Source organism: Pipistrellus kuhlii, unplaced genomic scaffold (assembly GCF_014108245.1).
Source record: "Pipistrellus kuhlii isolate mPipKuh1 unplaced genomic scaffold, mPipKuh1.p scaffold_m20_p_24, whole genome shotgun sequence".
NCBI lineage: Eukaryota > Metazoa > Chordata > Mammalia > Chiroptera > Vespertilionidae > Pipistrellus > Pipistrellus kuhlii.
In genome coordinates, this window is record NW_023425523.1 from 9,131,265 (window position 1) to 9,155,323 (window position 24,059).

The 24,059-nt window shown below is 41.9% G+C and overlaps 1 protein-coding gene across 3 annotated transcripts in view; it reads right to left on the minus strand.

The window, feature by feature from the left end:
• Nucleotides 1-290: 290 nt before the first annotated feature.
• Nucleotides 291-24,059, minus strand: part of WARS2 (tryptophanyl tRNA synthetase 2, mitochondrial) — a 56,865-nt gene continuing 33,096 nt past the window's right edge. For all 3 annotated transcript variants that reach the window (XM_036452568.2, XM_036452565.2, XM_036452566.2), the window contains 4 exons: nucleotides 15,623-15,703; nucleotides 11,985-12,070; nucleotides 3,588-3,706; nucleotides 291-1,844 (listed from right to left, as the gene is read on the minus strand). In XM_036452568.2, coding sequence (XP_036308461.1) covers nucleotides 1,396-1,844; nucleotides 3,588-3,706; nucleotides 11,985-12,070; nucleotides 15,623-15,703 — 735 coding nt within the window. In that variant the 3' untranslated portion in view covers nucleotides 291-1,395. The remainder of the gene's footprint in view (nucleotides 1,845-3,587; nucleotides 3,707-11,984; nucleotides 12,071-15,622; nucleotides 15,704-24,059) is intronic.

Sequence of the window (24,059 nt, forward strand, 5' to 3'; positions counted from 1 at the left end):
CAGACCCTGGCAAGTCGGGATTACCCTTCCCATTTCCAGGTGTGGGAAATGGGAGGGCAGGTTTCAGAGTGACTTGTTATTACTTAGAGTAGGGGTGTCGAAATCAATCAGAGAAGGGGCCAAAATCTAAAATCCAGCCTAAATCGCGGGCTGAATGGTTTACTGAACAGTCATAAACTGTCATTGTGATGGAAACGCAGCGGAGTGCAGTGATGATAGCGCGGTGCGGGCCACATTGCAAGGCCTGGCGGGACGATTTGGCCCGCGGGCCTTGTGTTTGACACATGTGACTTAGAGAGACGAGGTAGAGGAGACGGGGGGTTTCCACTCACACTGCTCCGGCCTCCCCACTGTTGTAGTCTGGCAGAGTCTACCGGAAGTGCCTCTGCAAGAAGTACAGGAGACAGAACGTGGGACCTGCGTCGGGACTACGAGGAGCAAATGTGACCTAACCGGCAGTGGTTGAGTTACTGATGGAAACGGTCTCAGTAGTTCAGGTCTTACATTTCTAGGACCCCCTTCCAAAGGGTGGAGGCTCTTGTAAGGAGCACAGGTTTTCATCTTGGATTTGCCTCTCACTTCCCGAGAGATACTGTCTAAATTAACTGTGTCCTCCAAGCCTCCCTTTCCTCCAGGTAAAATGGCAATTCCTCTCCTATATTTCACAGTGGGTTGGGAGTACCTATTAGGAACATCATCTAGGGCCCGGGTTCTTGAACAATAAATATATCAAGTTGAAATAATGCAGCCTTTTTAAAGGATTATATGCATATCTGAATTAAAAACAAACAAACACACACACACACACAAAAAAAAACTTGCCAAAACCATCAGTATAATCTCTCGGGAAACAAGGTAATCAGCTTAAATGCTTTAGAGCAGGCACCATCTCAGTGACAAATGAACTATATTAATCAACTCATTTTTATGAGATCTGAACACAAGTTGGTCCCAATGGCATCCCCAGGATTGTACCAGTAAGTCTGAGACCTCTTCCTGTTCCTGTAGAAGGGTTGGGACAGATCAAGTGACCGTCTATGAGAGTGCCCACTTGAGGAAGACACAGATGATACCCCCTTCTGCCAAATGACCAGTCACCTCAGTCACGTGTGTGTATATAAACCAGGCTGGGGAGTGTGCGCCTCAAATACTGAGGACTCAGAAAGCTCTGCCTTCTTCGCCTTTTTCTTTCCTGACCACGGCATTTTGCTGATGGGATCTAGTATACTGCTCTATCTGCAGGCACGTAACACTCTTCAAATGAAGCCAATATCAATTATACCGAATTAAATATTCCCAGACTACAACTTCCTGCTTGTCCAGAAGGAAAGCTACCTTTCTTGGAGTGCAAAGACCACAAGCCAGAGGAGCCTTTTTGCAATCAGTTGAAACTTCCTACAGAAAGCCCACCAGCCTATTCACCTCCTGGCACACGGGATATGCTAATTCCTTGGCTCTGGCTGACCCCGCTTCTAAAACCTTCTCTAAGTGGTCCTTGTCCATCTTTAGCTTTTCAATTTCACTCTTAATCGGAGCGAGTTTCTCAATCACAGCATCTGCCACCAGCAGCTTGTAGCGGGCCGTGTCCAGGCCGGCGCTCTGGCGGACCACTTCCTCCACGGGAAGGCCCGTCACTGCCGAGTGGATGGCCACCAGGTTGGAGACGCCCTCACGGCGGGCCGGGTCGTACGTGACCTCCGAGGTGAAGTCCGTCACCGCCTTGCGGAACTTCTGCACAATCTCCTCCGGGCTGTCTGTTATCCTGACGGTGGCCAGTCTGTCCGGGTCTGATTTCGACATTTTGGCAGAAGGATCACGGAGAGATTTTACCTTCTTCATCGATGCTTAGGTAAAAACACAACACACACATCCCAAACAAAACAACAGAGAACAAAACAATGACAACGTTAAGAAAAAAATCATCACAAGTGTCAGTGTCAATCTAGATCTTTAAAAATCCAAGAACACCAAATAGCTATTATTTCTATCTGATTATATAAATGCTAAATTCTCACTGTGCAAAATTCAAGAATTTCATAAGCATGACAGTAAACATCCAACAAATATGTAACGTTTTGTTGATCATATCGTTATGCATTTTGGATGCACATGTTCACATAAAAATGTACTATAGAAACAAAATTGTAGCAATCACACTGTGTTTGCTGTGTGCACCATTAAAAAAAAAAAAAAAAGGATTGTCTCTTTCCTCTCCCTCTCTCTTCCTCTCTGTGCTTCTCTACTGGCTAATCACCCCTACCCATAATCACTGCCCTTCCTGTCCCCAAGCCAACTTTAACCATCTGTGTCAATCCTTCCAATTACTTACCCATGATTATAAAAGTATATATGAACACACACACACACACACACACACACACACACACACACACGAGAAGCTTGTTTATTACTCTGATAGAATCAAGATGTTAAGCTGTACTTCATAGACCAGTGTTAGTAATAAGTGCCTGTTTTATGGCTATTACAGAAGCATATAAAGTTGAAATCGGTAAAATAACAATAGGCCAAAAGATTAAAATGTTATTACTCAAAGAAGGTTGGTTTGGGTGTGTGGGGTGCCCTGAATTGATCTTGGGAATAACTTAGCCATTTATACCCAACTTAGGTTTCTAGATTGATACTGGGTATGTGGCATGCTCCTTTAACATGCTGTCAGTTTAATAAAGATGGACAGAGCTTAGGTTTCGTGATTTGTGCTCTTGCCACAGGTGTGCACGGCTATAAGTATGTTGATAGAGGTGTGCAGCTTCTTTCCTCAAGGAGAGTCCAGACTAGCACAGCCTGGCCAGTTGCAGCCGAGGCCTCAGACTCAGTAGGTGGACTGTACATGCCACCTCAGTTGTGCATTCAAGAAGGCATGTGTCCTGACCAGGAATTGAACCATGTCCCCAAACCAACACCCTCTTGTTTTACCTACATTATGACCCAGCAGTTCTCAATCTCACAACTTTTGTTTTATTGGAAATAGGGAGGCGAAGGTAACTGGTTTGGAAGCAGAACTCAATATAGGGCCCAGGTTTGCCACTGATTAGATACAGGACTTGAACACAAAGTTAGCCCTGCCAGGCCTTAGTGGAAACAGAGGGAAAGCTACCTGATTTACCAAATGAGGGTGTGTGTGTGTGTGTGTGTGTGTGTGTGTGTGGTAAGTTATATAATACTTTATACTTAAAATTATTATTTTTAGTTTTAGTCTCCTTACTTTTCAAGCTTTTTTGGTTATTTCATTCAATTATTCAATGAGGTCTACTAGTCCTACATGACAGAAAAAGATGGGGATTCTATTTATAAATCCTGAAGCCTGTCCACGAAGAAGCCAGGTTTAGTTTCAAGAAAGTTCTAAGTTTTGGTCCATTATACAGACTTCTCTTTGACACATCCCCTGATTACTAGACTTACTGGAGTGACCACTTTGTAAGTTATATAAATGTCTAATCACTGGGTTGTGTAACCTGGAATATAACATACTATTGTATGTCAATATTAATTGAAAAATAAAAAAAAAATTTTAAATATGAAAGGATTATGAACAGCCCCAATGTATCAACCACACATTTGCTACTTACTTAGAATGGACTTGGGCACTGGGAAGAACTCCCCATACTTCTTGTTAAACCCTCGTGCTAGATCCTGCACTAGCTCCATGTGCTGGACTTGATCCTCCCCGACAGGAACGTGTGTGGACCTTCAATGGAAGACAGACAAGAGAACTCTGCAGGGCGCTTGCTTATATGGAAATGATACTGCAAGCAGCTTCACTTCCTGTGCCTGTTTCACTGTGGTCACCAACCGCTCACCAACCTCAGAGGGGATGCCGTGACCTGCATCTGCCTCTGTGCACCAGACAAACGCCAAAGAGGCGTCAGGCCACTCGAGTTCTCTCCTTTCCACAGCGGAGGAACACAGCCGTCAACCACAGCAGCGGGACAGGATCTCACTGGGAGGGAGGGATGGGACCTTAAACAGCACAGGCTCTAAGCATAATTGTATTGTAAATCCCCTCCGGTCCCTCAGCCAGCCAGCACACATTATCCTGGCCTGGACCAGATGCATCTTACTTCAGAGCTTGTGCTCACACTTGAAAGACACTCCACCCCACGCCTCAGATCAAACATGGCAGACGGCTCTGCAGGCGAAGAGTTTTCCTCCTGCCACACAGGGAGTGACTCCAATCATTTAGGAATACATGCTCTTTTGTTCTCCAGTACATTGCAACCATCACGGGACAATTAATATGCCGCAGGGAACTTAAAATGAATGAATAAAATCAAAATCTATCAGTACAATGTAGATGGGTCTCAAAAACAATGTTGAATGGAAAAAGCAAGTTGCAGAAGACGTAGACAGCAATGACATTTATGTAAATCTTAAAAGCACATGTGAAAATTCTATGCACCAATACATATATGTTAAAAAAAAAATACCGTATTTTCCGGCGTATAAGACGATTACTGTGTTCTAAAGTAAAAAGCCTGCTCAGATTAGCCAGTCAGAGAGGCGGTCTATTAAAAAAAGAACTGGTGTTGCCTCGGAAGTGGTCCATTATACAGACTTCTCTTTGACACATCCCCTGATTACTAGACTTACTGGAGTGACCACTTTGTAAGTTATATAAATGTCTAATCACTGGGTTGTGTAACCTGGAATATAACATACTATTGTATGTCAATATTAATTATACAGCGAATATAGGCCTAAACCTATGTTTTAACTGTAAAATTAGGGGATCGTCTTATACGCCAGAAAATACGGTATTTGGCCCAGCCGGTGTGGCTCAGTGGTTGAGCACCAACCTAGGAACCAGGAGATCATGGTTCAATTCCCGGTCAGGGCACATGCCTCAGTTGCAGGCTCCATCCCAAGGGTGGGGCGTGCAGGAGGCAGCCGATCAATGATTCTCTCTCATCATTGATGTTTCTATCTCTCTTTCCCTCTCCCTCTCTGAACCCAATACACATGTTTTAAAAAACATATTGGAAGTCCCTCCACAAATTTATGATTGTAGCTGCCTCCAGATAAGGAGGGAAAGAAGGGGCTTGAGGAAAGAAGACCTGGATCTTATCTGTAAGACTTTATTTTATTAAAAAATAAAGAGGTGAAATGCAAATTACCATATTTGTAATTACTTTAATCCCATATGTACGAGTGAAGTGTTAGATCGTTTTTGTTTGTTTTTTTCAAAGAAAACTGCTTGGTAACCTCAATAGGATTCCAAAAGACAAGGTTGTTTTAGGACAAGAGCAAGAAGTCACAAAAGGAGGACAGCATCGTCGAGAGAAAACAATAAAATGGAGAGAAAGTGAAATAATGAAATAAAGAAAAGCCAACACATAACCATAGAACCAGGAACAGGAAGGAGCAGAGTCTAAGGACAGGTTGTTATCGGAGGCCTGGGTGAGGAACGCGAAGCTCCTCAAGAACTCAGAGCGGGAGGAAAAGGAGAAACGGGACCAGCTGGTGATGGGCTGGAGGACCATCCTCTGGTCTATGCTCAGGGTCCTCCGGAGGAAGGCACCAGGACCATCTGAACTGAGGCCACAACCTTAAACCTGGAGGGAACTGCACTCGATTCGAAACAAGGAAGCAAGCAAAACCGAGTATGCATATTGAATGGGCTCCACAAGTTTCAGGAAAAACACCAGAGACTCACACTGCAACACAACCCCCCCCCAAAAAAAAAACCCAACAAAAAACACACTGAATAATAAAGTTAAAGAAAAAAAAAAAGTCCTCTATTCCACAGCCAGAAAAATAAAAATAAAAATGAGAAAAATCAGGTTAATAATACAACAATGAAACAATGTTTATAGGGTTGAGAGTAGAAGGTATTAAAAACCTAGCCAAGCTGCCTTTTATTGTGCACTATAATAATAATTATTATGATGATAATAAAGTAGCTAGTGGCTAGGAAACACCCCCTACATGCTGTACACTTCACTAAGCACTTTTAATGTATTAGTATTGCCCTTAATCCCCTGCTACAGAGGAAGCAAGCTAAACAGAGAGACATTCTCAGGCATGTAAAGGACTGGAAACAATTCTGAGTCCAACCGAAAAGCTCCAGAGCTCAGAAGCGGAAATGCTGGGGGATAAAGACAGGCCGTAAACATTAAAACACAGAATCTAAATTTTGGTCACAATCTGAGGCAGAAAAGGCAATCTAAAATCAATACGTTTATAACAACCACCTTTGTTGAAAACCCCAGGTTAGTTAACAGAATTGAAAGGAAGTAATGAGTGTAGACTAAGGATCTCAGTGCGATTAACAACCCATCGGACCACATGATATCATTTTGTACTTGGAACGATGAAAACAAGGCCCCACATAGAATTCCTGGAAAGAGAGAAACTGATACATAAATGGGCAATGGCCAGACAATACATGACCAGAAAACCATGACCCGCAACCTATGGAGCAACCAGACCAGGAAGCCCAATCACCACCTCTGCGGCCACTGGCCCGGAATGGTCGAGACTTGGGCCATGACTGCCAACGTCCCAATTCTTTGTCTTCGCTTTGTCCAACGGAGGACCCACCAGCGGAAGTCTGAATGCTCCCGGAATGAATCCCATCCTACGCCCCGCTTCTCCCCGGCCCGCCTTCAGCTTCCCCATGGCAACAGCCTCAAAACAGAAAGCCTACCTGAAACCTGCCTTTCCCATAAAAGTTTTCCACTGCCTCCTGCTTCTCGCCTCTGAGAATCACAAGCGAGGGTGGCGGACTCCTTGCCGCAGCCAGCTCTGAACAGTGTCTGTGTGTTCTCGTTTGGGTGGTCTTTGTGTAGTTCAAAGACAACCGCTACCAGAATGGGAAACAGAAAGCACACCTTCCAATCACTGGGATAGATAAAAAGCAGAGCAAACACAATCTAGATAGCAAAGGACAGAAGACAAAGAATCACACACAGGCAAAAAATAAAAATAAAACGAACATCAGAAAACATTTCAATGATGTGGGAAAATATAAGACAAAAAAGCCAGGATGCCAATTTTTTTTTTTGAAAACAGGTATTGGCATGAAGAAGGAGCCACGGTGGTTGAGTGGGGACTCTGGTGTTAGGCAGCCTGCGGTCAGATTCCTGCGCTCCAGCCGGCTGTTCCTGGGCAACTTATTTAACCTCCTTCAGCCTGTTTTTTTGTTTGTTTGTTTTGTTTTTAAACTGACTAGTAATAGTTCCTGCACAAGGGGTGCTTTGAGGAGTAAAATAATGTGCGCAAAAGCCCACAGTCTGGTGCCTGGCACGTAGTATGCAAACAAGAAATGTTAGCTTAAGAAACTGATTTGCAGGAAATGCACCAATATGGTAATAAAATCAAACAGCAGCCGTGATTTTTAATTTTTCCTAACGAATATAGGAAGAATGTTTTAATGACATTAGAATATTAGATTAACCCCCGGGAGGCTTAACTCTCCCACGATGAGACCCTAAAAATAAAATGAGCTTTTAAAAATCAAGTTATAAAGTAAGCTTTTTGAGTGTTTGTCTGTCTTGCTTTTCAATATATTTCCAATGGAGTTGCCAGGTATGCACGAGGAGCTTAATAAATGCTCATTCAAAAAGCGAGTTATCTAAAGAGGAAGCCACTGTAATCTATACAGTCCCTATAGTTCCTACCACGATGAAGTGTATAATGCAGTCAGTTTGTGGTCACCTGAGAGGATAAAAGCAGGAACTCAGACTTTCTGAATTTAAATCACGGCTCCACCAGCTACTAGGCATAGCCAAGCTTCTTACCTTTTCTAAACCTGTTTCCCCCGTAAAATAGAGATCGTAACAGTGCCTACCTTATACAGTTGTTTCATTAAATGCGATAACCAAGCATCGTACTTGATAGCAAGAGCTCAGTAAACACTAGCTACTGACATAACAAATACTCATTAATATCTGACACGACGCAGGATAAAATGGTGAAAGAAATCCTGATATTTGGTCTAAGGTACCTGGTGGCTCTCTGCAAACCATGATCCCTTTCCTTGTTCACAGCTGCCTCACTCCATGAACAGCAACACCAACATGTGATCCCGAAGACAGGCACACGCCTGGCAGCCATCCTGACAGGTATGGGTACCAAACATATTTGAAACTGACCGCTCACTGGTTAGGTCATTCCAAAATATACATGGCATGCTATTGGGATCCTGAGCATTCCTTCAATCCCAGGGAAACAGGGATGCAACAATGAATGGGAAAGGCAAAAGGCAGGGACCATGGCCATGGATCAGGAAGTAGTTTCTCTTCTTCTGAGGTCTGTCGATGAATTCAGGAAATTCTACAACACGATGGTTCGGGCTTCGTCCCTTGCTCTTGTCCACACGGCCTGGAGCCAAACATCACTGGCCCAGCGTGTGGGAAAAAACAAAAACGCTCCAGTGCCCACGACCCTGCACACGCTCCTCTCCCTAACCCTAACCCCCCGCTCCCACTTCCACATTTCTCGTCTCTGACTGGCCGTCGCTACTCCGGTCTTTGTAATGACAGTGAGGCCGACATGCAGAGGTCACCTTGCCTCTCCCAAGCCAAATTAGCCAACAGGGCAGGTTAAGAAGCAATTACGGTAGCCCATAGGAAATCACAATGGACTGCAACTAACACAGAAAAAACAATTACCATAATCAATACACTTTAAGCACATCGAAATGAATATTTCCACATGTCAAAATGGTTCCAGATCCACAAAGCAACCAAACTAAACAGAAAACACATTTCGTTTTCATAATGACTCTGCATGCGTCTCTGCCTCATGCCGGACCCTCGCCTCTTTTCTTGCCATTCTGTGAGATTTCTGCTTTAAAAAAAAAAAAAAAAAAAAGATTTTAAAAATTTTAATTTTTTTCACCTGGTCCGCTGGCTGCCCTTGGCTTCTTCATCTGATTTCGGTTTGTTTGTTTCTAGTCTTTCCTCCCCCTGCTCCTGCTGCTCCTTTTCACCTCCTGTAATTTATCTCGGCCCTTCCTTCTCCTCCGTGGAGTTTACACTTTACATTAATTCAGCCTGTCTTTGATTCCGCGCACTTATGGGGCTTATTCTCTTCACATTTGCAACTTCTCTCCTCATAGCCTTCCTTTCACTTCAAATAATTTAGTGCTGCTCTTTTAAAATTTATACCCTCCTTAACGATATCCATATTAATGCCTTCTCTCTTTCTCCACATCCTTTTTTTTCTTCCCCTTACCCCGAGTGTGCTTTCTTAGACACAACATAAAACAAAAGTCTTTCATAATTTTGATTGTTATAACTTCTGTCACATAATAATGCGTCTGATCTTCTCTGGTGACTAAACCATTTTTCTTCTGCCGAGTTTCTCCTTGCCTCTACGTGTACTTGGGATCCACCCCAACCCTTTGGCAGAATTAGTGTCTGGATGAATAATCGTGGCCTCCATATATCTGCTCGCAGAGATTTGTTCTCTTGGTGTGGGTTTTTCCCCCCTACTTCTTTGGCTGTTTGTGAGTTTTCCGTGCCGTTGCCTTTAACCAGCCCAGCTGGGCCAGGAGTGCGGGGCTGTTTTCTCTTTCCTAAAAGATGAATTCACCATCACTGGTCATGTTGGCTGCGCGGTGATGACTCTCGAATGTAGCAATTCCTCATGGAAGACCTACGATGTGCAAGGCCTGGTGCTGGGTGCTGGCAGACAGACAGGGTTTTCCGTCCGGGGAGTTAAGGCTTCCAGGAGACGGAGAACATGGATGAAGCTGTACCTCCTTCTGGTGGGGGCTCCCCGCAGGTTTCCTACGTGAATGGCAACACCATGGATCTGGGAGCACAGTCCGAAACCTGGGGTCTGCCCTGATACCCCTCCTCATTCACATCCAGTCATTACGAGGTCTTATCGATTGCCCCCCCTTAGCATCTTGGAAGTTTGTCTACTCTCTTTGTCTTCACTGTTGCCATCATGGTCCAAACAGACTAGTAAAAGAGCCTCTTCATGGACACCTCCCAGCTGCTTTTGTCCCCCAATTTATTCTCTGCATTTTGATCAGTCCTCTTTTAAAAGTGCACATGGAGTTACTTCATTCTGTCCTTACAATGCGCAATAGCCTCCCCTTGCTTTTAGGAGGGTGACTGGATTGTCTGTCGACATCTCAGGGCCCGGCTCTCCCTTCTATCCTGTTTCTCGATTTTCAATGCTGGCAGCCTGAAAGCTACATTTCCCAGGGTGCCTTCCAGGGGACTCTGGGTCACTGTTGGCACTTGCCTGAGAGCTAGGAGGTGGAAGAGAAAGAGGAGAAGTGATTGCTTTGGCAGTGGGGGTGGGTCTGCAGACATCAGCAGACAGCTGACATGAGGTTTGGCCAGCAATCTCCAGGACCTCAAAAAAAAAAAAAAAAAAATATGGGACAGACTGGCCTCACAGACAAAGGATAGAATTCAAGAACTGGATGTCTCCCATGCAGTTGGAGGAACTGACTATCCCTGTCCTCAATGGCAGTAGTCAGATCCTCATCAGAGTTACGATGACTCAGCTCTTCCCTGGAATTACCAAGCAGGACATTTCCAACCAATCGTCTTCCTCTCTGTACTGTTTTGGGTTCCGTTTACTCACCATTCTAGGAGGACTGTTTCCTCATTGTCCCATCACCCCAGCTTTTGCTTTCACTATCTTCTTACCCTAACCCCATATTGCCCTGTTCAAATGCTGGAGGAAGAGAGCAAGTCATTAACCAGGTAACCACTCTCATTTCTATTTGAGTAGGTTGGTGGTACCTTTCTCAAATGTCATTTCTTTATCTGTGAAATGGGGAGAATCCTGCTTAACTGTGTTACAGAGCTGTTGTTGTGGAGAGAATCTGAATAGGTAATGTGTGTGCAGCAAATAGTATGGTGCCAGGCAAATAATGCTCAGCACACGTTAATTCCTTCCTCCCCTTTCTCTCATGCCCAAGCGAAGTGCCTTTTTCTGTCATCGTCAAAAACATACCCATCATTGGTCATAATTGAGCTCCCAGTCACTGCACTTCCTGGCCCACAGTTCATGTTAATCTTTCAGTAATCCTGTGCAGGGTGATCATTATTCCTATTTTATAGATAAGAAATTAAGGTTGGTTTTTTTTTTTTTTTTGGTTTTTTTTTTACAAGTAGAAACAAGTAGTCCTTACAATTGAAATGATTGGATCTTCATTAGCCTCTCACTTGCTATTCCTGCAGAAAAGTGTTCTGGACTTCCAAAAGTCACTTATAATAAATAATAAATGCTACCAGAAGCCCAGCACTCAAGCCAATACAACAAAGGCAGTATATATATATATATATATATATATATATATATATACACATACTCACATACTGAATATACACACACTCTAGAGGCCTAGAGGCCTAGTGCACAAAATTCGTGCACAGGCAGGGTTCCTATGTCTGGCCAGAAATCAGGGCCAATCAGGGCCTTCTGGCTGCCAGCTAGGGCCTTCCTTCATTCTGTGCCACATACATCATAGTGAGTGATCAAACTCCCAAACTCCTGAGGGTACACCTTTCATATTAGCCATATATATATTTACATATATATAATGCACACATATATATGCATTATATATATGTATATATATGTATATATATATATGTATATATACGTATATATTTTTAAAATCAGAATTAAATAGCCAGCATGTAATACTGGACATCCTTATCTGTGAAGCTAAGCAGCTGCTCTCTGGCTGTTTCCATCATAACTGCACCAGGGTGTTGGGGGCATGCCACAGGGCATACTGTCTGTCATACTGTCATCTCCAAGCTGTTACCACACTTACAGGCAAAGGAGTCTAGTTCTCCTGGGAAATATACTAAATTATGGAACATTCATCTGTAATTTAGCATCTGTTACCGGAGAATAGATGAAACCTGATTTACGTGTCTGAGCCTTCCTATGTCCCCTTTCCCCGCGAACCAAATATATCTGGATTAGGATAAAGCACCCTTTCACGCATGCATATGTGTAAGCCCGGGGCGGACTCCGCTCCTTACTTGTACAGCAGGACATCGGCTGCTTGGAGCACCGGGTATGTGAGCAGGCCCACAGTTCCATCGTGCTTCTGCTGGGCACTCTTTGCCTGTGGGTGTGAAAAGAGGAGGGAAAGAAATCTGACATGAACCTAATTATACTGTAAATTAAGAACTCTTTAAAGCCAGCAAAGGGTAATCTAAAGGTGCCCGCAATGACATAACATCCCAGTTCCTTCTAGCAACTCTAGCCATCTCTGGCAGCTTGTCTTCATGCCCCAGGCTTAGGCAGGAACACGGTGAGTCCACTCCACCACCGCCACTATTTCCCATCCATGTTATTAAAGCAAGGGCATAAGAGTTTTCAAGGTTCCAAATCAGATAATTCCCGATTTCACAGTGAAGGGCAGAAAGTGTCATGAAATTAAATGTCTATAAATTAACAGGAGTTAACATCAAATACCTATTGTTTATCTGGGGAAACCTCCCCTTTTAAAAGTCTCACACTGTGCTGTTGACAAAACCGGACTGTTTCCTTAAAATTACATGTAAGCCTGACTGGTGTTTCTCAGTGGTTAAGTGTCGGCCTATGAACCAGGTCACAGTTAGATTCTCAGTCAGGTCACACGCCAGGTTGCAGACCCTATCCGGTTTGGCTCAGTGGATAAAGTGTCAGCCTAAAGGGTACCAGGTTCAATTCGGGTCAAGGGCACAAGCCCGGGTGGCGGGCTTGATCCCCAGTAGGGGGCATGCAGGAGGCAGCCAATCAATGATTCTCTTTCATAATTGATGTTCCTATCTCCCTTTCCCTTTCACTCAAAAATCAATTTTAAAATATCAAATTTAAGGAAACAACTACAAAGAAAAAAATGGCATTTAAAAACTAAAATTAAGAGAAATTTTAATCTCCCAATTCTGATTACTTGCATTGATCTTTAGGTACTACAGCAGTGAGAGTAAAGTGATTCCAATGAGCTGGACAAACTGGGTAGACCAGAATATTTCCTTAATGGGGAAGCTGATGGAAACACCAACAGGTGACATCAGAAATATTTAATTAATAACTGGTGAGCAATGGGTGCCAGCTATAAATTACTAATGTGTACCCACTAAATAGGAGCCCTAGTAATACCAGCTTCCTCCTGCAGTTAAACAGTGCTCATGGGTAACTTGGTTCTGTGATTAGGACTATTTATTAGCAGGGAATACTGTGGTGCAGTTCACTGGTAATTGCATATCATTACATGTAAAATGATAAATAGGTATTTTGGTGTGTAGATAAATCTCACTTGATTAGTTAATAATAATCATTCCTCAGAGGTCCTATTATTTCTGAATAAATTGAACAACTCTATGCATGGACTAGCATGATCCCAAGGACCAAGCTCAGCAAGGCCCACAACCTGGGCTTCCCCCACCAACGTGCGGACACACCCCTTGAGTCGGGGTCTGAAAGGCAAAAGCTTCTCACTCAAAATTCAGTTCTGGTTATTGTTCAGCTTAACTGTCCTGGTTATTACCAGGAGTTTCTTGCTTACAGCAACTAATGCTATGTAGGCCACTCAGAGAAAATTTGAAAGTTTGAAACTTCAGCATCTCTCCTTCTTACAAAGTCCATGATAAACGCCAGTTGGCAATGATCACTGGGCAAAGATAATGAAAGTTTAATTTGGAAATGAGCAAATGGGAAAAGAACTCCGTTGTTTAAAATTGCCACTGCATTAGATTTATAGTCTTTTAATATTAGAATACCGAATCTTGAAATTACAAAGAAAAGGAAAAGATGTGGAAAGCACTCATGTTTATTGAGTGCCTATTATCAACCCCAGATGCCTTACATCTGTATTATCTCATTAATCCTCCAAATAACCCTGACCTCAGCAGCCCTGAACCCACCTTGCTAGCCTCTGGTCCCACCCCTCACTGTGCCAATCAAAGTAGGAGCCCTTAGATCGGCCATAGTACTGGAAACTTTCCTCTCTGTCTTTCACACTTTCTATTTATTTATCTATCGATCTATCTATCTACCTACCTACTTATTTATTTATTATTGATTTCAGAGAGGAAGGGAGAGAGAGATAGAAACAGCAATGATGAGAATCATTGATCACTGCTTCCTGCACGCCCCCTACTGGAGACTGAGTCTGCAATCAGGACAAGTGCCCTGACCAGGAATTGAACCGTGACCTCCTGGTTCATAGGGTTAGAGCCACACTGGTGGGCTCTTTCACACTCTCTGAGTACTTGTTTAACTGCCTTTTCTCGAACAAACTACAAGCCTTTATGAAAGGGGCTATGTCCACCTGCCTGCCGACTGCTGTGGCTCTAGCACCCAGGGTGGCAGGTGGCTTGCATCACCAATATTTGTTCATGAAGGGGTGACCATGGAAGGCAGGAACATGCTCTAGGCCCGTGGTTGGCAAACTGCGGCTCGCGAGCCATATGCAGCTCTTTGGCCCCTTGAGTGTGGCTCTTCCAAAAAATACCACATCCTGGGCGAATCTATTTTGAAGAAGTGGCGTTAGAAGAAGTTTAAAAAATGTGGCTCTCCAAAGAAATTTCAATCGTTGTCCTGTTGATATTTGGCTCTGTGGACTAATGAGTTTGCCGACCACTGGGCTAGGTGAAGCTGGCACTTGAAATCCATGTTTTCCCCACAAATCAGGAATTCCAGGCTCGTGGGAAGGCTTCTCCAGGATATCAACAGGGCATTCACTAGCGATGTGTTATCAGGAGGCTCTCAGACACTATTTTAAAGTCGGGACATTTCCCATGAAATCAATATTCAGTTCTTAGAAAGAGGATTTCAGCATTCCATGGAGTGCTAGAGATCTTATCATCGGCCGGGAAAAGCCTGGCCTAAAAACAAAGCATGACACAGTTTTGTTAGTAACTCTGGTCAGGTAACGATACTGCAGCTTTATCACTATCTTATCTAAGCACCGTCACTTTTGAGCTCTGGATGCGGAGGCTGCTGAGCCATCTTGCTGTAGAACAGCTTGAAACTGGAATTGGCCTTGACAGAGTCAGGGGCTATCTGCCCTTGGGTTATCCAACTGCAAAGATAAATGGAAGTAAAGTACTATGAATTATCCAATTTACCTTTCTTGGTTGAACTTCTAAGAAAAAGTACAGCTTTAGTTTATCTGTGGGTTTGAACTGCTGCCTGGACTTGACTTGTTTAAGTGTTAAATAAAATAGGCTGTCTCTTCCCCCACAATGGAAACATTCTTGCCTCACTGCCAGGTGATTCCAGTGCCAATGGGATAACTTCAAGTTGGGTAATCCAGAAATTGTGATTGTTTAAGTACAATGTGGTAGCTTCAAGGTCATTACCAAGTCTATCCAAAGGGCCCTGTGATTCAGCCATACACAGATCAAATCAAGTACGTTGGACATTCTGATCCAGTTTTTAAGTTGGAAGGAATCTTAGAGAACCCTTTTCATTTCCGCTCAATACCCTGAGACAGAGTTTAAACATAGCTTTTCTAGTCACTCACTCTGTGAGTAGCAGACCAGGTAGTCAGTAAACTTGGGATTCCCAGAGCCAACCACAGAAATAAGCAAAGGGGGGTGGGGGGAGAAAAAGGAGGGAGGCGGGGTTAGCTGTAATGCGGACCCTGAACTCCTTTCTGTTTTTTAATCAGATTACTGGCATTTACCTTCCACTGGTGTAAATGTTGTAATCGGGGTAGTCTGACCATACAGGTAAGGATCCAACTTAATTGTGTGTGTTCAGCCACCTAAAGAAATAAAAAAAAAACATTAACAAAGGTGGTCAATATTTCCTTACACACATGACAAAACTAAACAGATGAGAGGTATCACCGTAAATGGCTGAAAATTCACCAAATCGAGGTAATTTTAAAAAAAGGACAGGGGAAGGGGACTTCCACAGAATTTTAAGGTGAAGGAGAAATCTTCAAAACCAAACAATATGGTTGCCAGTATAGTGTTTAAATCCTCTTTACAACATCCCTAGCTAGACTGTTTTGAGAGGATTTCATTAAGTCCTGAGACATCTGTTCCATCTTTAAAAAGCCAAGGTTATTAATAAACACACACACACACACACACACACACACACACACACACACACAGGTTCAAATCCAGTCGAAATAAATTATAAATATATGAAAGCACCCTGGCTGTGGCTCCATGGGTTGAGTGTCATTCCATGCACCAAAAAGTCACCAGTTCCATTCCCTATTAGGGCACATGCACAGGTTGTGGGCTCAATCCCCAGTAGGGGGCATGCAAAAGGCACCTGATTGATGTTTCCTGCATTGATGTTTCTATTTCCCTCTCCCTTCTTATCTCTAAAATTAATAAAAACATTAAAAAAAAATATGAAAGCAGCTATGATACCTTACATGTAAATGGCAGAGAAAGGTACTGAACTTAAAGATTGATCCTTTAGACCTAGAATAATTTGAAATTTAGGAATCACTTTATCATCCCAAACTATAATTTCTATTGTCCCTCCTCTTTCTTAATTTTTATCTTTTTTCTTGTTGTGAAAGAAGAGGTCTAGCCCTGGTCAGGTGGCTCAGTTGGTAGGAGTGTTTGATCTCTGGTTGGGGTGTGTACAGGGGGAAGCCAATCAATGTTTCTCACATCAATGGTTTTCTCTCTCCCCCTCTCTCTCAAAATCACTGAAAGCATGTCCTTGGGTAAGGATTTTTTTTTAAAGAAGAGGTCTAGTCAATGAGGAAATATAACATTTTCCCAATTTGTTTTTGTTGCAACCAAATTTAATCAAATAACCAAACCTGGTTACAATTGGGATGATTCTTGGGCCCAGGCCAGGATCTAACTGATGACCTGGAATGCAAGGCTCCATGCATCTTGTTTCTGGACCCCAGGGATTCCGAGCCCTTCATCCATTGTGGCTTTATTTGTGTCCATATGATTTCCTTCAAAAGCAGAGGCCGTTGCCAACTCTGAAAAGTGGCCCCAAATGTGTTCTTTGTGGGTTTTGCAAAAGGAACATGAAGGAATGGGGCTGAATCAGCACAGGCCTATTTTACTAGCAAGGAATCGCCATCTGGCGTAAGCTAGTTTCTCATTTTTCCCCTCAAGTCATGGAGCGGGAAGAGTTGTTTTTCACGTATTTGACAAGGACTCGCTTTTCAAGTTTTGCAAGTTGCTGGGCTGAACCTGTCATCTTTCTTCCGAGAGAGAGCTGTTCAGGCTTCACTGAGGCAGTGACTCTGACAGCACTGTCCCTGCAAATTGCTAGCTGCTGCCGCGGCCGTAAACAAACAGCCATCAGGCAGAAACAGTGAGGCTGGATGGAAGCAAGAGGATTCTGGTTGCTTTTAATCATCAAGCAAAACACATTCCGATTAGAAGTAATACAACGAGAGCTGGGTTTTGGCATGAAGAAGTTAGAGAGGATTTCTGTGTTTTCTTTACTGAACCGGGGAAAGAAATGTCAACCCAGAAAATAACAACAAGATGACCCCTCTCCTTCCATCCGGGCTCATGTGCTCAGCCTGGGCGATCCGCAAAAAGCTAGCACCAGGTCTCCATGAAGTCAAGTATTTCCCTGGGCGTAGCTTTTTATGTGGACCTATGGAATGAGACTTTTATATTCTGCAGAGATCTTCCTGATGTTTCCAAATAAGGAGGCAGAAAAGTAATCCAAATTAGTCCTAGACATAAAAATGTAGGTAAAAAGTCAAAGAATTAATTTTCACAATTTATTATTACTAATTAGATAAGAAGGGCCGTACTCTTCAGGACTTGGTTCTTTTAATTTACTCATATCCAAGACAACTGCTTGGAAAGGTTTAGATTTGTATCTGGAGAAAAGTGAAAATGGTATTTAAATATAGTCTGTTTTGAGTTACATTGTGAAACCACAAAATAATAGCATGATCTGTTTTAGCCACAGAAAAACAAAAGCCTGGGCCAATAAGGTGGCCATCCACAAACAAGCTGGTACTGACTGTAGTTCTGACTCTCTAACCATAACAGTAAAGACACGTGCATTCGTCAGTTACAGCAGTTCTGCCTAGTATGTTTGCTGCTGTAGAACAAGAGTCTGACACAATGCAGGTGCTCAATCAGTTCCTGAATGTATGAGCACTATCAAAGGCTGCAGAAAGAATGGTGAGGACCAAAAAGAATCCATCGGCGTTAACAACAGACTTGGTAACCCAGGCAAAAGCAGTTGCCAGGGAGTGACTGGATGGAAGCTAAAGTACAGAGAGGTCAGTCGGTTGAAGTGTGAGTAGGTGGCAGGATCTGAAGGCAGATGGTCAAGGAGTGTGGCAGAGTGGGTAAGAGTTCTCTTTTTGGAGTGAGGCTGCCAGGATCATAAAGCAAGTTCTGCCACTTAATAGCTGGTGACCCTGTGTAAATGACTTAACCGCTCTGTGCCTCAATTTTGTCATTTAGAAAAAAGAGGTTAATATAATATCCACCTGACAGGGCTTAGAACAGTATCTAGCACACAGTAAGCATTCAATAAATGGTAGTTCTTATTATGGATACTTTATAGGAAGACTTTTGTTTTAACTTTTCATTTTGAGATGACTCACATAGAGTTGTAAGAAGTAATACAGAGAGATCCAGTATACCCTTCACCCAGTTTCCCCAATGGCAACATCTTGTGTAACTACAGTACACTATCACAACCAGGAAAATGAATTCGACACAATCCATCCACCCTATTTAGATTTCACCAGTTTTACCCACACTCATTGTGTGGGTATATTAGTTCTACACTATTTACCACATGTCTTTCTTTTTTTTAAAAAATGTTTTTATTGATTTTATAGAGAGAGAAAAGGAGAGGAAGAGACAGAAACATTGACGAGAGAGAATCATTGATCGGCTGCTTCCTGCACACCCCCTACTGGGGGTCAAGCCCTCAACCCAGGCATGTGCCATGACTGAGAATTGAATTGGCGACCTCTCGGTGCATAGGACAACGCTCAACCAACTGAGCCACCCTGGCCAGGCTGAAACATTTTTTAAAGGAAGGAAAGAGATGGCAATAACCAGTAGGGTTTAGAGAATAAAATTTTGTTTTATTTTTTATAACTAAAGACAGACCTACTTTTCAGAACATCTTCCACAGAAACAGGAGGGGAAATAAATATAAGATGAGGTTATATCGTGTGGGATAGAATCAGAGAGCAGAAAGTTAGAGGAGTTCACATCTAATGGGCTCTATTATCTCTGAAAATAGAAGACAGGGTGATTAGAAACAAATGGGATAAGGAACATACTCAATGGAATTGGGGAGTTTGATAGGAAAGAACAAAAGAACTTTTGGAATAGAGTTATATAAGGCTTGATGTTTTGGGGATGTTTTTGTGAATTAAAAATTACAATCATTTGTAAAATACATTCTTTGGGAAACATTGGTATTCTTCAAGATAGACTAAAGTGTTCTGCCTAAAGGATAGGTCTTTAAATTTTTTTGCAAAAAAATTAATTCACTTGCATCTTTAATTTTCTCTGGCCAATAGAGATTTTTTAAAAACAGGATCCAAAAAGTACTAATCACAAAGCAGAAATCTGGATAAATTAAAATTGACAACTTTTCTTTCTCCAACACCACCATTTAAAGAGGGAAAAAGGCAAGTTACAGAGTAGGAGGTGATATATGCAAGCCTATATAGAATATATTGGTATACAGAATACATAAAAAAAACAACTCCTACAAATTCATAAAAGAAAAGCAGAATACCCTATGAAAATTGGCCAAATGCATTATATGCAAAATAAAGTGGTATCCCTCTGATAGCACTGCAGACACATCAGAATGATTAGAGTGAAAAGGCTGAATAATACCAAGTATGGCAAGGATATTAGGTAAGTAGAACTCTTATATACTGCTGTGGGATGTAAACTGGTAGTACGTCAACTTTAAAAACTGTATCCACTAACACTCAATATTTATATAACATTTGAGCAAGGCAGTCCATTTCTAGGTATATATCTAACAGAAATGTTCTCAAAAGTATACATACAAGAATAAAATGTGACAGCCCCAACTGTAAGCAATCCAAATGTCCACCTATGCAGAATGGATAACTTGTGGTATATTCATACAAATGGAATGTTACAGCAATGAGAATGAACAATTGCATTCAACAACACAAATTAATCTCAGAAACACAATGTTGAGTGAAAGAAGCCATACACCATACAGTATGTGCTAAATCATTCAAATTATATTATTTTCAAAAATATGTTATCTTGGGAGAGGGATAGTTAGCAGCTAGAAAGGGGCAGGAAGAGCATTCTGGGTGTGAGTTGCATGGGTGTGTTCAGTTTGTGACAACAGGAAAGAAGCTAGTAAATCCACCTACATTGGGCCTTGAATAAAATAAATGAAAACCTTGTTGTTGTTTAAAACAAGGTCGAGGGACTTCTGGAATTGTCGAATAACCCCTGAAAATCTGCTCCTTCACAAAAGCAATGAGAACACTAGCAAAAACTGTCAAAGTCAACTTTTTCTAACTCTGGAAATTAACCCATGGTGGCAATATTCTGAAGATTATTTCTTTAACAAAAATATCCACATCTCAGTAAAATCAGAGAGCTTTGTGGCATTTTAACTCACCCTATTCCCACCCACCTCTCTCCCGGTAGGTCAGTGGTAGCCATGGAAACCACTACCTAGCTGTCACGGGAAGGGGATAGCTGGGTTTGGAGTGCCTCATAAAGGCTAATCTCCAGAGAACTGTCACTACCGGACCTGTCTGACAGCTCTCTGGAAAAGCCCCATGTGCAGGGTTTGCTGTTATGTCACCTGACTTAGAGCTCACTCTGTTGGAAAAGCCCTATCTCTACGATGTTTTTCAGAAATAATCAGCAGCAAAGACTTAATATTGCAGCTGCCTGAGTCACTAATACCAGCAGGGGAAAACAAGAGGCTGGTCACACAACTTAAAGAGAAAAGCTGCAAAATGATATGCCCTTTGAAAAGACCTGACATATTCCTGGACATCTAGAAGGCCACATGCATGTGCAGGGCTATGCACATGTCCAGCAAAGACCTGAGAAACCCCTACTTGCTCACCTCTGTCTCACTTTAAGGTCCCGTGTAAGCCCCTCAGCCAAGGATTGAAAGTATAGGATCAAGGCATTTGGAAATTTCTGTTCAATCAGTACTTGAGCACAAGCTATCCCAGCAGAGACTACGGTGGCCAAACATGTCAATAAAAACGTCTATAGAACAACTGCAAAAAATCACTAAACAAACCATAAAAATGAACCATAGTGTGGGGTGGTTTCACTAGTGAATTTCTCATAGTTAAAAAATTAATACCAATTCTTCACTAATCTCTTCCAGAAAATGAAAAAGAAGGGCACACTTCCTACTCATTCTAAGAGGCCAGTATTATCTTGATATCAAAGCAGGCAACGACATCACGGCAACAAAAAACTGTAGATCAATGCTCCCTCGTGAGTACAGATGCAAAAATCCTCACCAAAACACTAACAGATGAATCCAGCAACATATATAAAAAATGATATAATCTGAGCAAGTGGGATTTATTCCACAAATGCATGCTTGGTTTAATATCCAAAAAGTCAATCAATACTACCACAATAACCTGGACAAAGTAGTACTATATAAGGCAAGGATACATAGATGAATGGAATATAATTTAAAGTCCAGAAATAAATCTATACATCTATGGTCAACTGATTTTCAACAAGGGTCCAGGACAATTCGGTGGCAGCAAGATGCCAGAGTTGCCAGTGTGTTTGGTGAGACTCCCCTTCTCCTTACATCCATTCCAACCACTCCATGACCACTCATCCCTATCAGCAATGGCGATGGTCTCAAGCTGTCATCGACTTGACATATTTAGCAGCATTTGACACAACTGATGACTTCTTCCACCATGCTTCTTTTTCTTGACTTGGCCCCCAGAGACTGCATTCCTGGTTTTTCTCCCTCTCTCATGATCTCAATAGTTTCTCTTCTCAGTCTCTTTGTGTGGTTCCCACTCATCTCCCTGACCTCGTATGATTGCAGGCACCCAGGTTTTAGTCCTTGTTTCTTTACTCCCATTCTTTTTGGCACTAACTCTGCAATTTCATCTCATCTCATGGCTGCAAACGCGAGCTGTATAACTGATGACTTCTACATTCATAACTCCAGCCAGACCTCTTCACTGAACTCCAGACTCATATATCCAACTATCTAGTCAGCATCTTTCTGTGGCTATGTACTGGCATCTCCAACTCAACACTTCCAAAACCAAACTCCTGATCGTCCATCCCAAACCTGCTCTATCCACAGCTGTCATCTTTGTTGGTGGCAACTTCATCTTTGCAGTTACTTTGGTAAAAACTCTTCTTCTTCTCTCATATTCTGTATCTAACCCACCTCCAATCTTGTCGCGTCTACCTTCAAAACATCTTCAGAATCTTACCAGTTTTTACCACTGCTGTTACTACCTCCCTGGTCTAAAAGTACCATCAAATCTCAGCTAGATTCCTTTCTAAGTGGTCTCTCTGCTTCTGCACTAGCTCCTGAACTGTCTATTTTTAACACAGCAGCCTAATTTACTCCTTAAAACATATATCACGTCACTTCTCTGCTCAAAATCCTGCACGGGAATGTCTAAATAAAATATAGCGTATTTATATAATGGCATATTATACAACAAATAGAGGAAATGAGTTAGATTTGTGTGTATAAACAAATACCACAAAAACATAGTGCTGTGTGAAAAGAGAAAATTTCAAAAAGGTACTACAATGTGACACCCACTTATGTAATTAGGAAAAACACACAAATCAACATATTATATATTATTTATAGAACTGTACACAAAAAAAGGTATGAAAAACTGGCTAGATTGACACATCAAATCTAAGATTTTGGTTGCCTTGGGATTGAGAAAAGGGATGCAGAAAAGAGGGGCAAAGGGAATAGGCAAGGAAAAGAATTAAAGGGGCTCTCAACCTTGTAATTATCTATATTAATAAAAGCTTAATATGCTAATTAGACTGGATAGCCAAACGACCTTTAGAACGAAGCCAGGGCTACAAGAGGCCAAGCCCCTTGTACGAATTTCGTGCATCATGCCTCTAGTATTTTCATATAAGAAAGTCAAGCAAATATAACAAAATGTTAACAACATTCATCCTTGGTATTGGGAAAATGAAGGTTTGTTATAATATTTAATGCATTTAAATTTTTTTCCCAAAATATTCAGTTAACAAAAAGCATATAGAATATCATGATTTCAAAAAGATATAGTTGCTAGGTATCAAACCCATTTACACAATTAATTGGTTCAGTTAATACTGGATCACATGTCTAAGATAACCTCAGTGTCCCTTGGAATTTTACTATTTTCCATAATTGTTATCTTCCCAGGAATCAGGTCCTGTTTTGCTTAGGACACCTGGAAAACCGTTCAGACTCACAAATTCCCAATTACAATTTCCTCTCGGAAACTAGTAATTTCATGCTAAGTTATTTTTATTAAACTCTTATCATGCCCATGACAAATCCCCTTAATGGGAACCTTGTTTGGGGATCTGATTTTAATTAAAAGAGCTCTGTTATCGATGATAAAATCTCATTTACTCCCTTCAACTAGTCTGCCTCCCATCACTACTTATGTTTACCAATGAACATCCCTCTGTACACCTATGGATTTTTCTATATTTTTTCTTAGTCCTATACTTCCAAAGCTGATTAAACAACTTCTATCAGTCTGCTCCTGACTTAAAAGCCACCTCCATCTAAATTCCATTGCTTGTTGTGTACATGTGTGTACTTGTATATTTTTTATCTATAGCATTAGACTATGCTGGGTAACAATCCCAAATATAAGTGGCTTACCACAGTGGTTTCTTTCTCACTCACATTACATACTGGTAGTTACAGGCTGGTATAACTCTGCTTTATACAACTTCTCATTCCAGGACCCAGAATGAAAAAGCACCCTCATCTAGAACATGTTATTCTCAAGTTAGAAGGAAAAAGAGCAAGAGGGTTAGAATAAACAAAGAACTCCTACGACTCAAAACAAAAAACAAACAAACAACCTGATTAAAAAAATGGGCAAAGGACTTGAACAGACATTACTCCAATGACGCAATAGAAAT